The 15,364-nt window shown below is 44.9% G+C and overlaps 1 protein-coding gene across 1 annotated transcript; it reads right to left on the reverse strand.

Moving 5' to 3' along the window:
- Positions 1 to 7,777: 7,777 nt before the first annotated feature.
- Positions 7,778 to 9,223, reverse strand: LOC146204720 (uncharacterized). Its single transcript, XM_084605009.1, has 2 exons — positions 9,181 to 9,223; positions 7,778 to 8,898 (listed from the first exon to the last, which is right to left on the reverse strand). Exons 1-2 carry the CDS (start codon positions 9,221 to 9,223, stop codon positions 7,778 to 7,780), a joined length of 1,164 nt encoding a protein of 387 aa, XP_084461135.1.
- Between the last annotated feature and the right edge of the window lie 6,141 nt (positions 9,224 to 15,364).

The following is a 15,364-nucleotide window of genomic DNA, read 5'->3' on the forward strand; positions in this document are numbered from 1 at the left end:
TTTCTCTCAGTCTTTGGTTTTAGGTAGCGAAGCAGAATCTCACCTTCTTGAGGCGGGTTCGGACTAACTATTCGCGTTTTAAAAATAAATATTTTGAAATTCTTCATCGGGTGTCACCTTATTGATGTAGGAGCGCATAAGTAGGCAGAAAAAAAGTGGCGTCTTGTCATGATTCAAAGAATAAGTTGCGCGACGTTTTCTCAATACGCAATATTTTCCACTCACAATATAAGCGTGAAATAGTCAACACTCGCAGCTTGCACTTCTTAGAAGCCTGTATTGTTATATCTTGTTCCGAGAGCTATACACTATCCTAAGAACGGGCCGCAAACAGTTTATCAAGAAGTTACGTTGATTTACTTTGCGGATTCTTAAGTTTCTTAACAGGACCACAGGTCAACAGCGGGCAGTGGATTGTAAACTGACTGGGCACTTCCTAAGGCCACTATAGAAGCTGAATGTTGATGCATACGAGCATATGGAAGGCAAGAGGTGGGAGGATTAAGTTTTTTGGAATAGCAAAGGCCCCTTTTGCAGCGGATTCCCTGCTTGTAGCTCTTTTTCACATTTGCCGCCTTCGAGAGCCGCCTGTCAACTGCCAAGGTTGGTACACGGAAGAGCCAGGAGCTACCTGCCACGATTCATGGGCGGCAATGTGGAGAAAGCAAAAACCGTAAAGGTGGTTGCCACGGGCAAATGAAATATGCCGTTGAATTTAAAAGATGTGTGTGGTGTTGTACGTGCAATCATGCACTGTGGGTGTCGTAACGTATGGTATGTGCGGACGTACATGGCAGCTCATAAAAAGGTTCTAAAGCTATCGTACTTTCACCGTTCAAGGGACACTGGAAAAGTATCCGCCGAAGGTAGGGAAAGCGGATGAAACTGACAGATATTGAATCGCCTATCAACCTCCCGCAAATCTTTTTCACAAACCATATAAAGCGCTAGAGATATCGGCCATTCAAAACAGCCCCCCCCCCCCCCCCCCCGGCCTCACTCATAACGCACACACCGTGCCTAATGAGAAGAGCTAAGAGAAGAGACCGGGACCGCCCTCCGTCCACGAATGCGCCACCAAGCTACTCCGGCTTGGTTGTGTGCTTTTTTTTTTCGCTTGCTCCACCGCCGCACTTTGACTGTAGAGAAGTGAGAGGAAAGGGAGACAGACCAGTGCCAACTAGATAGACAAGGCCCAACCATGTCCTCCACTCCATACGACTGCCTTAACAGAAGAGGTCAGCGTCTTCTGTGCGGTAGGCACGGCTCGAGTCTGAGCCGAACTTACTAATAATTACACCTGGGATTTGGTATCGTGCCTCGGAATCTAAAATTAGCATTATCAGCTTGTTTCATATTGATATAAGCTAAATGTATTTGCTTTCATGGCTACGCGTCGCGGCTATCCAAAAAGAAAAAACAAGCTCGTTCTGTTGCCAGGTGCCGAAGAGAGCTGCCGCTGGTTCAGTGACACGCCCGTGCCTCTCGCCGACGAAATAATTTTCCCTCACACACACTTTTCCTGCCATGCTCCGCACAATGAACGAAAACGGAGAATGTGAAGTCATTGTCGTATACCAAACTAATCACCCTAACGGTCCCAAAATGAAGACATTCTTTGTGGTGAAACAGCGCAGCGCGACGCAAACAAACCAGGAACAACAAAAGGTTTAGCACAAGGCCACACAAGCAGATTGTAATCGGTAGGCTTTGAAGCTGGCGCGGTGCAGGCTTTCAAAGAAATCAATCTACTGGTCCTGCTAAACGGCTGCAGAAAGTTATTGCCAGGCTTGTGCATGCCACCGCACACGCCGCCATCTATGTCGCCTGTGCAGTGTTATGAGGTTGTCTAGAACCAATCTATCCAGTCATATACACTAAGAGACTCTGCACATGGGGGCCTTAACTGTAAAATGTAAATTTAGAATCCAGTTCATGCATGACTCCTATTTTGAAACACAACACAGCGGCATGACACAATTCATAGAATTAGCAACGCCCTGTCACGTTTTATTTAATAATTCAAAAAGCTCGCTTACACACAAAGCTTTGAAACCCTATTCATGACAAGTTCAGGTGTCAGTAAGAGACATGTAGTCAAGCATGGCCAATATAAAGATTGTCAGCGCTGTTTCAAAGGAAGCGCTAATTCATATATTAGCAACGAAAAACTTTTTTTTATTATCCCTCTGCATGCCATTCTCACAGATATTCCTGCCACGAGAGACGTGGTGAACGCAAGAACGGAATATTAAAGACCAGTATACTCGCATGGTTACTTCAAAATTTCCGCAAGCTTTATTTTTTTTTTTTTTTTTGATACTAGGTGACTTCAACTTCCCCGAAATTAACTGGGCTAACCCATCTGAAACATCTAATTCTACTGCGCGTGATTTTCTAAATACGCGTGAAACGTTTGCTCTCACGCAAATGATCACTAATCCAACTAGACAGAACATACTAGATCTGATACTAACGTCGCAAGCAGAAAATCTAATATCGCTATTGCACTTGGCGGGAATCAGTGACCGCTCGATTATTCACGCCACATTTTTCAACAACTTACCCCATCCTAAAAAAAGTAACCAAAACTATCTCACTTTACGACAAAGCAGACTACAAAAACTTCAACTGTGAATTCGACACATTCCGGATTTGGTACCTAACGGATTTTCACCAACGCAGCCCTGAAACTAACTGGCTACTTTTCAAAAAAAAAAAATGCATGCTCTTGTCGAAAAATACATACCTACCATCACAGTAACCGAGTGCCTCGATTCACCTTGGTTTAATAACACACTAAAGAGCCTTAATAACAAAAAGAAGAGACTCTTCAGAACCGCCAAAAGAACAAACAACCCAAACACGTGGCGTCACTATTATGAAGCCGAAAAATTATACACCACGCAACTTTACAAAACAAAACGTTCGTTTTTTTCATCCAACCTACCCGATATGATTCATACGTCAGTTCTGGAAATGTATTAACCAAACTCAGATAAAAAACATAACACTGTGCGACGATCATAATAATCCACTCGCGGATCGTGATGCAGCTTCACTTTTGAATTTAACTTTTAGCTCTGTTTTTACTCATGAACCAAACGATCACCTTCCTGATTTTCCGTCATTTAACTACCCAACTATGCCGAACGTCACCTTTGAGGCTAACGGCATTGCCAAATTAATAGACTCTTTAAAATTAACATCATCGGCGGGCATCGATGGAATCAGTGCAAAAATATTGAAAAACACAAAACATACATCCAGCATCATTTTGTCTTAAATTTTCCAGCAATCACTTTTATTAGGTGTTGTACCACAAGACTGGAAAACAGGCAAGATCATTCCGATCCCGAAAAAAGGTACTTCATTTTCTCCTCATAATTATCGCCCCATATCTATCACCTGCATAACATCAAAACTAATGGAACACATAATCTTCTCTCAGGTAACACAATTCCTAATGTCTGTCAACTATTTTCACCCTAACCAACATGGCTTTCTAAAAGGTTTATCTTGCGACACGCAATTAGCTCTCTTCACTAACGACTTAAGCTCCAGCATCGACCTTAACATTCCGATTGACGCTATCTTTCTAGATTTCGAAAAGGCCTTTGATAAAGTTCCTCACAACCGACTCTTCCTAAAACTCTCGCGCCTAAATCTTAACGATTCTGTTTATAATTGGATTTGCAGCTTTCTCACTAATAGAAAACAGTTTGTGCACGCTAATAAATGTTCATCCTCTTATTCCTCTGTTATATATGTGGTACCCCAGGGCACCGTCCTGGGGCTCCTTCTTTTTCTAATATATATAAAAGATCTGCCTACTAACATTTGTTCTAACATTCGCATGTTCGCCGACGACTGTGTCATCTATCGCCCTAAACTAACAATGCTGACCTTGTGCTTCTTCAGTCTGACATACAACGCGTATTAACGTGGTGTAAGACATGGTTTATGTCATTGAATGTGAAGAAAACATCTCTCTTACATTTCATCCACGTCATTCCCAACCACCTTCGTGCTATGTTATCGGTGACACTGAAATCACTCCAGTAACAACATACAAATATTTAGGCATCCACTTAACACGAGATCTATGCTGGTCTTCTCACGTAACTCTCGTCACTAACAAAGCAAATCGTCTTCTCGGTTATTTCCGTCGCACCTTGCGTCAAGCACCCTCATTAGTAAAATCCCTTGCTTATTTGACACTAATTCGCCCCAAACTAGAGTACGTTTGCGCCATTACATCCCAATAACCTTTCAGCTACTCTTGAAGCAGCACAAAATCGCGCTGTTCTATTCATTTTCTCAGCCTATTCTTATAACTGTGTACCTCTGAAGTAAAACGCAATGCTAACCGGCCAACCTTAGCTAACCGCCGAAAAATGGCTAGGCTGTGTTTGTTCCAAAAATTTTACTACCATCCTTTCCTCAATTCCTTTATCAATCCCGCCCACCGCATCCATGACCGCACAAACCGTGGGAAGGCTGTCTACCCTCCCTCTGCCCGGACATCTGCACATTTATCATCCTTCTTTGTCAAGTCAGCAAGGGATTGGAATGACCTGCCAGGTGCTATCGTGGACGAAACCGATCCATCATCATTCAGATGATCAATAGAAAATTCCATGTGCTGATTGTACCACTCCCTCATGTAATACCCCTTCAATGCGGCCTTTGAGGTACTCGTAAATAAATAAACTAGATTATTTTATTTATTTATTTACAATACTGCCAGTCTCTAGTTGAGACCATAGCAGGTGGGCATTGTATTCATAATATCGAAAAAATGATGATAAGAAATAAAGCAGCTCTACAAAGATACAGTATTAGGCAATTCTTAAAGCACAAAAAACTGAAAATGTGTTATCAAATGCGCACAAACAGCTCACAAAATAAAGAACACATACAAGTTCAAAAACGAAACAATGGGATAACAGGCTGTCGAATGCGTTAAACAAGCGAAAGAAAAAAGAAAGCGAAATTTGTAACCGAATAATGTCAGCTCACACCGTGGCCTGTAGTTTGGAACAAAAACTTGAAAATGAGTCAGCGTTAGTAACAGATGAGTGTAGGTAATTCCATTCGCTTGTTGCCAACGGGAAGAAAGAATGTTTAAATGCATCACTGTGACATGAAAATTCGGTTAGCGTGAACGCGTGATGGTTTCTCAACTCTCGCTTATGTGATAATGAAACATACTGTCATAAGTCGATGTTAAAGGCGTTATGTAGTAGTTGATATAAAAATTTTAATCGCGCCAACTTTGCTCTTGCTGATAGCGTTTCGAGCCCGGATATTACAGCTAGTTCGGTTGGTGAATCTGTTCGCTTGTATTTGTTATGAATGAATCTCAGTGCTTTACGCTGTATTCTTTCAAGCCTCGAAATGTTACTAAGAGACTGGGGAAACCAAACAGTGTTAGCATATTCTAGTACTGGTCTAATAAAAGTCTTATAAGCTAAAAGTTTAGTTTGTGCAGGGGCTAGGCGAATACATCTTCTAAGAAAAAATAACTTGCGCAATGCTGTAGCAGTGATGTTACTAATGTGTTCGTTCCATCTAAGGTCTGAAGTCAGTGTGACACCTAAATATTTGTGTTTGTTAACAAAGGTAAGTGGAATGTCATTCATTTTATACACGAAATTAGAAGGCTGTTTTTTCCTGGTTACTGCCATTGCTACGGATTTCTTTGTGTTGATTGACATCTGCCAGTTATTGCACCATTCAGCGATTTTTTCTAATGACCTGTTGAGAATGACATGATCTTCGTGGCTTCTTATTTCTCTGTATATTATGCAGTCGTCAGCAAAGAGTTTGATCTTACAGTTAATATTGGCAGTAATATCGTTAATAAAGATAAGAAATAACAGGGGTCCCAGAACAGAGCCTTGAGGAACTCCGGATGTGACTGCTACCGATCTGGATTGCACGTGGTGGTAGAATACGAATTGTGACCGTTGATGCAAAAAGTCCTCTATCCAAGCCAATATTTCGCTATCACCAATGAAGCCTCGCAACTTTGCGATTAGTTTTGAATGACACACGCAGTCAAATGCTTTAGCGAAATCGAGTAATATAATGTCAGTTTGGCTGCAGTTATCAATATTTAAAGCGAGGTCGTGAACAACTTCCGTTAATTGAGTAATAGTAGATAGGCCGCGGCGAAACCCATGCTGATTACGTGATAATAAGTTAAAGCGTTCTAAGAACTCAGTTAGGTGTTTAGAAATTATATGTTCCAACAATTTACACGCAGTGCTAGTCAGTGATATTGGCCTAAAATTCGATACTAAAGAAGTACTGCCTGATTTATGGATTGGTAATACCTTGGCTATTTTCCAGTCATCTGGCAGTTTGCAGGTACTAAGGGATTTACGGTAGATGAGACCTAGGAACTTGCTGCATGGTTCGGCGTACCGTTTTAAAAAGGCGTTTGGAATTTCATCAGGACCGGTTGCTTTCTTATCGTCCAGGCCAAGAAGAAGATTTAAAATGCCGGCGTCGGTAATGACAAGAGGATCAATTTTTGGAACATCATATATTTCTGTAACGGGTATAGAGCAGTTATCGACTGTAAACACTGAGCGAAAAAAATCATTATGCGCATTTGCCACTTTAACCCTCTCCCCGACTGGTAGATGAGAGGCATCGCTTTTATCCCCGCCAAAATGTTTCCAGAACCGTTGCGGGTTATTGGTGAGGAAATCTGGAAGTGTAACCTGGAAGTAGTGTTGTTTGGCTTGTTTTGCTTTTTGTTTAAAGTCTGAAATAGCGTTTGTTAGTTTAGTTTTTTTAAGAGCTGTTGTTCCTTTCGATTTAATGTTTTGTCGAAGCCTCTTAACACGACGTTTTGCTTGAATGACTTCACGAGTAATCCAGGGATTTTTTGTTGCGGGCCTTTTTGTTAACAGGGGGACAAAATGAGATATGCAGTGAGTTACAATATTTTTAAACATGAGCCAAAGAGCGTTGATATCAGTATCTATACTAAAGGAAAATGCGGAAAAGGAGTTAAGTTCGTGTTCTAGATAGGTAAGGATGCTTGCATCGTCAGCTCTGTTAAACTTCGGTATTATTGTTAAAGCAGTTCGAGGTATGTCGGTAATTCCCAGGGGTAGAATACAAATCGGAATGTCATGGTCGGAGATACCTTTGATGATGTTATTCTGGGTCCTGTCCAAGGGAAAGTTTTCACTTAGGAATATCAGATCAAGCACATTTTTCGATGTATCCTGTGTTCGCGTTGGACATGTCACTGTTTGGCGAAGGCTGAAACTTAGCATTAAATCGACTATCGCATGAGATGCAGGGGATGAGGGATTCATGTGAGTCCAGTCCATTTCAGGAAGGTTAAAATCACCCATTAGTATCACACGTGAATTTCTACTGCGAATGTGGCGTTGCATGAACTCTTGAACAAAACATATGCTCTCGTGTCCCAATGAAGGGCTTCGATAAACACATCCTACAAAAATATGACCACCATTGGTTGACACCTTACAAAATATGGCCTCAGCATCCTCAACTTCTGGCAATACGACGAAAGAAATGTACTTTTTTATTAGTAATGCTACACCACCACCACGTGTCTGTCTATCTTTACGAATTACGGAATAGTTTGGAGGGGCGATTTCTCGGTTCGAGATATCTGCCGACAGCCAAGTTTCAGTGATGCCTACAATATCAGGTTCGTATACTAGAAGCAAGTTTTCGAGAAGATCAGTTTTGTTGAGGATGCTTCGGGCATTTATATTTAATATGGTTACATCTTTGAATGTGTCTTGCGACGGGTGACTGGTCCGCTCACGGCGTCGTTTTTTTCTAACGGAACTATGTCTCCTCTTTCATCATCCCATACATATATGCGGCTATTGATATAAAGTTTGTCAAATGCTAGTGATACCTTTGCTTTTTTATCACGGTGAGGTTTAGATTTTTCCCACAACTTTTTGCGTATTTCTCTTATTTTTGGCGAGAAATCTTCCCCGATCGAGAAGTCCGTATCCTTTAGTTTGAAACCCTTTTTCAGAATTGCTGTCTTTTGTCTCCAGTCCAGGAGTTTAAGGATGACCGGCCGCGTTTTATTTGGTCCCGGTCTACCTAAACGGTGAATCCGCTCGATGTCCACTGGTTCTAGCTCCAGGGTGTCCTGTATTATTTCTTTATTCACAGCACTTTCAAGAATTTTGTTGGTCTCTTCTTCAATTTCAGGGAGGCCGTATATGATCAGATTGGAACGCCTGCTACGATTGTCTAGATCGTCAATTCGTTTTTCAAGCTTATCGATGACACATTCCATATCCGCTAATTTTTGCTGAAAGCAGGCAACAGAATTTTCCAGTCTGGTAAGAGTGTTTAGTTTTTTATCAATTTCGGCTAGTTTTATCTCCTTAATATCTTTTATGTCTAAGGCTATTTCCTTCAGTTGTTTAGCTATTAGCGCTATATCTGGTCCAGGGTTCGTCTCTATGTCCCCTCCCAACAGCAATAGCTTTCGCAAACATGATATCATGGAAAACACAAACCCAGCAAGCCGCGGGCACGGCAGCACCACCAAACACAGGTCATTTGAACGAAAACATTTTCCGTATTGCTTCCTCACCTGCACGATGAAAGAAAACGGATTTTGAGCGAACTGCATCTCGGAAGTGCCGCCGTGCCCAGTGCCAGCCGTAGGTTCGCCGCTGACATATATCAGCCAGTCCAGCGGTGGCGCTCTTGTTTGCTGAGGCGCAGATGATCCGCAGCTTGTCTCCGATGGGTGGGGCAGATGGAATGCCTTTGTTGTCGAGGGAGGTAGATAATGCGGCACGTGAAAAGCTGTGTCGTTGATCCCTCGTTCCGTCCGGAGTACGCTGGTATGTCCCGTGCTCCTAAATAAATCTGATCATTGTTCAACGTTAGCGTTACTCGGTGGACTAATGCACGTGCAGGCAAACATTCCGATTTCAATTACCGCAGTGACGAGTCTGCCACACAGTGAAAGAAGATGTACTCACGGGTTTCACATATCGCCTTACGGAAAGAATATCTTGCCCCGCGAACTGGTCAGCACGGCGGACACTTGTATTTCGTCGCATCGTTGAAGAACATCCCAGGGTGTTTGAAGCCTCAACCACTATACAAAGCACGCTAAAGGGGAGCGCGCATACGCTGGACTATTACGGTAAGTCACAGGGTCCGCGCCAGCCGAGGTCGGAGCGTACATCCTGATGCAGGCAGGCTGTTCCTGTTCACCACCGCACGTTTACTGCACTGATAATACTTGCCGAGAAAATGATGTGGTTTTGTCCTCAACAGGGAGGCGAGTAACGCACAAGAGCACACATTACTCTTGGTTTGTTTGTTTTTGTAACCACTCACCCTCAAACAGTCCAAAACTGCCTATCGTCGGCGTGAATTAGGGGTAAATCCTGATTCCTTCGTTGCTTCGTCGCTTGCTTTGACGAAATGCAGACCGAAATACCCAAGCAGCTCGCGAGGCAGCCAATCGCAGAAGGCTTTGGGGTGCTCAACTTCTGTTCTGATTTTTTTTTTTTTTTTTTTTTTTCCTCCATGGTTTTCCTAGTCCGGTTTGGGCGAAGAACCTGGTGCCTGCACGCGCTCACTTCGCCTGATCCGTGTATATATGAATGCATCGAGACAATTCAGTAAAAGCTTGGAAGGGTAGTAAAAGGAAAAAAAAAAAGGCTAACGTGGCTAGATATTGTTAATTTTCGAAAGAAGCAGGAGAAAGTCACTGCTTACACCGCGCTTGTCCTGTCGCCTCCTCGTCCTTTGTGGTTTTTTGCGCTTTGCTTTGTTGACGATGAACCAACACGCCCAAACATTTTCCCTTCAGAATTGCAATGCAAGTCGGCATCACAGTGTAGTAGCGCAGCGCTGCGCTGTGACCCTTTAAAATGCGATGCGTTACAGGAAATTTCATCAATGTTTTATCGTACTTCATGCTGTTTAGTGTTATAAATGGGATATAGCGTGATTGCACTCCCCTTGACCGTATGACGAGGCGGCGGTAACAGGGCAACGCTGAAAACGCGCCTCTCTGTCATTGAGACCCGTCGCTCTGTGTGGTATGCACCATCGACAACGACAGGCGTTGGCGGCGGCGTCGCGCGACGGATCGATAGGGGCTGTCGCCTCATGCGGTTACCGGTTTAGACACTCAATAAGAGCGTATGTGAGCACGAAACGCGCGACCGATAAGCACACGATTTCCTTTGAAGCATGCAAATAAGCAGTTTCTTATCGCTGTTTGTCCCGTTGTCAGCGCTGGCGTGCCTGGCGATGGTACAAACTCGCTTGTCTCACTATGTGCAGTTTGCTAAGTTTTCGTCTTGCACGCTATAGTTGCATGATCCAGGGATCGCTCTTTAGTGGGATTAATAACACGTTCCTGTCCGGTTTTCTTAGTCCCTCATGTTCTTGTTCTCTGTCCTGTCAGCGTGAAGCCTTATTGCGTCGTTGTCAAGCATTTCTCACTTCGTTCGAAGCACTTGGAGCTATATGAAACCGAGCTCTCAGCATGAGAAGCGATGCACCGAGACACGTGGTGACAGCGTAGACTCTAACAGCGGTGTGACACTACATCCGCTGGACTTTCACGGGTGACAGCGCGGACTCTACCGATGGCGGGACACTACATCCGCTGGACTTTCACGGGTGGCAACGTGGAATCTACTGATGGTGTGACATTATATCCCCTGTGCTTTCACGTGGTGACAGCGTGGACTCTAACAACGGTGTGACACTACATCCGCTGGACTTTCACGGGTGACAGCGTGGACTCTACCGACGGCGTGAAACTACATTCGCTGAACTTTCACGGATGGCAATGTAGACTCTACGATAGTGTGACACTATATCCGCTGGGCTTTCACGGGTGACAGCGTGTACTCTACCGACAGTGTGACACTACATCCGATGGACTTTCACGGGTGACAGCGTAGACTCTACCGATGGTGTGGAACTACATCCGTTGGACTTTCACGGGTGGCAGCGTGCTCTACCGACGGCGTGACACTACATCCGCTGGACTTTCACGGGTGACAGCGCGGACTCTACCGACAGTAGAGTCCACTGGACTTTCCCCTGGATTTCACGGGTGACAGCATGGACTCTACGCTGGACTTTCCACTGGACTTTCACGGGTGACAGCGTGGGCTCTACCGGCGGTGGGAGACTACATCCGCTGGACTTTCTAGAGCGACAGCGTGGACTCTACCGACGGTGGGACCCTACATCCGCTGGACTTTTACGGGTGACAGCATGGACTCTACCGACAGTGGGACACTACATCTGCTGAACTTTCACGGGTGACATCGTGGACTCTACCGACGGTGGGGCACTACATCCGCTTTACTTTCACGGGTGACAGTGTGGACTCTACCGACCGTGTGACACTACATCCGCTGGACTTTCACTGGTGACATCGTGGACTCTACGGACGGTGTGAAACTACATTCGCTGGACTCTCACGGGTGACAGCGTGGACTGTACCGACGGTGTCACACTACATCCTTTGGTCTTTCACTGGTGCACTCTTGTGTTATCTGGTATACGTATGGCAATTGGGCGCTGATATATATTGGTTACTGCTACTTGTGGAGTAAATATTATTGGTACGCTGTCATAATATTCGCGTGGTTATCATAAGTGCCAAGGATATACGCAGGCGTACTTGTTGGACATTCACTTGCGAACTGTGCACTTACGCCCGTTATTTATAGACCATAACCTGCTGTACTCCAGGGTAAACTATATGCGCAAAGAATTATAATTGTGCCGAGTCTGTCGTTTCGGAAGGATTGCTAGCTTGCTCCTTTCGTGTGCCGTTTTCTTTTTTTTTTTTTTTTGCCAGCCAAATTTGTTGGATTGCCAACTGCACACAAACAGTAGGACTCAAGCACATTCCAATGGCAAAGGTTGGCGCGCGCTGAATAGTCAGCCTCAAATGGGACGGACTCGTAAATGTAGCAGGGCGAATCCAGAAAATATATTTCGCGCCATTAACATACTAAGGTGTGACGTCAGTCAGTGTCATGAAACTCACTGGTCCCCGAGTAGCCGGGGGTGCCTGGGCACCCATGAGCCGACACGTCTGGAGCAGATGGGTGTCTGTAGAAGCTTCAATAGTTACCGGTTTACATCTACACCTTGGGTGAGGTGAAGGTGAGTGTAACCTTAAGCAGAGAGCGATACAAGCTGTGTAGCACACACCACAAAAGCGTACGCCGCCTCACGCTGAGCGAATGCATCAGCATGTATTCCGTGACTCATCGTTGGCGGCTCCTTTCTCGTGGACGTGAGTCGCCCGAGGTGGCAATCGAAAGAACTTCGCTAACATCGCCGCGAACGCAACCGGCGAGTACGTGAAGCCGTGGAGTTGCGCCTCCTATGAAGCGGATCGAAAGCGTCAGCGGCATCCTGAAGGGCTGTCTTGCCTTTCTTCTCCCCTTGGCCTCGTGCCGTTGTGTCGTTGTGCCGTTTCACCAAGAAGGATCCTGGCGCTCGCATATTCCACTGCATAGCTGCAGAAATTTGTCCCCCGGTGTGCTTGTAGCGAGACGGCAGAAACAGCTTGAGGCATAAGCTGCCAGTGACATACTATCCACACCACTGCCGCGCGCATTTATAGATCCGCCCTAACCCCGAGTGCACGCAGACTGTGCGCGTCTCTGTTCGTGGGTACGAAACGCGCGCTTGCCTCGAGCGTGTACAGGAAACAAACCCGGCCAAAAGACGCGCTACTGATGGAGCCGAGCTCACGGCCGAGTTGAGGACGGCCATTTTATTTTCCACTACTTTGGTTCGGTTTGGTTTGGTTTGTTGGTTTATGGATATTAAAGTCCCAAACGCCGTAGTGGAAGACAAAATTTTAACCACCTAGGGTTCTTTAACGTGCACTGACATCGCATAGCACACGCGCGCCTTGCTTTTCGCCTCCATCGGAAAGCGGTCGCCGCGGCCGGGCCCACTCATTATGCAGAATTCGGGTGCTACGATCCGTATTACTTGTATTATTCCTAACAGCCAATCGAGATATTTTCGTTCGACAATCTGCCCACAAAGGAAAGTGCCCATCTATGTGATTAAAGGGCTTTGTTTTCCAAAGTTACTGCGGAGGCACAACTTCTGATGTGAGCAGCCGAAATCGTGGTTTCTTGTCGCGCCACGTAAAGAGGGACGTGTTAGCTTACTGCTAATTAAGCGGCGTTCTCTGTCTGGCAGAAATGAGATATACCACGATTTGACCACGAGTTCCTGTGAAGCGCCAGTTCTAGCCCTGAAGGTAGTAAGGAAATCATTGGGGCGAGCTTGTCCTTGTCTCCCCCCAAATTCGGGTGCCGTCTGTATGTGGTGTCCTGAAGCTGTATGGGGGTATGACCGGCGCAGTATTGGCGAGATTTGAATTCATTTTGACCGCCTTGAATTTTTCGACCTGTACTTGCGAAAAATGGCTGCCGCGACTGGGAACTGGTCTCGCGGATTTGAGCTCAGCAGTACAAACGCCTTAGTATAGGTGGATTAATCACTCCGGATTTTGGAATGATGCATTATGTTTTGAAGGCACGGAACTCATATACAAAACGCGTCGTATCGAAGTGTGCACTTCCTAACGTATCTGTTGGGAGGGTGTGGGTAAAAACGACCTTGGAAAAAAGGTCCCCGGAAAAAAGGTCCCCGAAGTTCCCTGTTGGGAACTTGGCGTCGTTTGTTCAGTGTTGATGGCCTGCTTTACGCCTGCGTCACATAGTGGTTCTTCAGCAAGACGTGCAATAATATGCAAAAAGACACCACGGGTAAAAGTACTGCAAGCGATTCTACTTTTCACATAAAATCAGGTTTTATTTGCACATCTTCAAACGTTGTCTACCTTCTAGAATGCTCCTTCTGTCATAAACAGTACATCAGAGATACAGGGCAATCAATGAATATAAGGCTTAATGGTCATCGGGTAGACACGGGCAAACACCTCCCGTAAGCAATTTCCCAGCATTTCAATCAGAGAGACCATAAGTTCGAAGAAATTAAGTTATATATTCTCTAGTCAGGCTTTAAATATGCAAGGGACATAACATATAGACAGGCATATCTAATTCATAAATTTAAAACATTGGAAACAGCAGAAATAAATATATCTACAGGAACGTTAGAATCCCTTAAATATATTCCCTCTGCACCATAACTAGTCAGGAAAACAATAACACGTAGCGTTCGTTAATTGTAGTGTTTATTCACAGCACGTGAACACCCTATCCCCCCTCCGCAATAGCATAAGCTGCACGTGTTTCTCCAAACAAACACATTTCCTTTTTATCACTTCCTACTTTAGTTTGCCCTTTAACCTTTTTCTTTTCTTTCTTTTTTTTGCGTGGCAGGTGTGGTTCACTGTCCTGTTATTATTCTGTTTCTTTGTCCTTCTCTCCACTATGCCAGAAGCTTTTGAGAATTGTTCCCCTGTAGATATACTCGTTATCAACCCTTTGCAATGCCTGTCCCTTTTCAAGAAAGATGTGTCTGAGCCGAACCCGCTTTAGGTGCTGACTAATCATCCACCTCGCATTATATTTTTCCTGGTACTGCCGCTTTTATTTGTTTTTCAGGCTGAGAAATACATATTGAAGAAACTTTTTTTTTACGCTCCTCGACCTACATTTTCACCCACCCTCCCTTACCCCACTCCTTGGCCTGATTTCTTCTCACCCACCCTCCCCCTCCTCAGCTTTTCTTCTTCTGAAGCAAAAGCGGATTTAAACCCCTGCCAGTGATAATCGTTCTGCCCAGACAAAGACAAGTCGACTTGTAGAAATGTTGGCTCGACCTGTGAACTGAGGCTCCCCCTCTCTACCCTTCAAAGCTCTTTCATATAGTGGTTCTTAGAAAACACGCAAAAACCACCTTAAACCTGACTCTCTAGGCAGGTGTCCACCACTGCAGTGTGGGAGTATCTTGCAGTCGACCTATTGGGGGTATCTTGCAGTTGGCCTATACTTGGCAACGATGAACAGCAGAACCACGTACAGTAGAACCTCTGACCGCCTCCACTCTACCAGCTGACGTCGAAAAATGGCGACTGCATCAAAATGGCGTCACTTCCTGACGCCATTTTGCAGGAAGTGACGCCTTCCGCTTCATGCACCCGTAGAGAAATGGGTTGAAAAACATCAGCGACATTTGCATGAGCGCTGTGTCCCGCTCACACTGTGGCATCTAGCGTCTCACTTGTTCAACATTGTATTCAAATCATGCTGACTAATGCGTGATGCTGCTGGGACTTAAGTCGCGCGCATAGGAACCCACCTGCTTCTTCAACCAGCGTAGCACAGCCCTGTGGTGGGCATTGGGT

This window comes from Amblyomma maculatum, chromosome 1, assembly GCF_055883805.1.
Source record: "Amblyomma maculatum isolate TAMU_Amacu chromosome 1, ASM5588380v1, whole genome shotgun sequence".
Lineage (NCBI taxonomy): Eukaryota > Metazoa > Arthropoda > Arachnida > Ixodida > Ixodidae > Amblyomma > Amblyomma maculatum.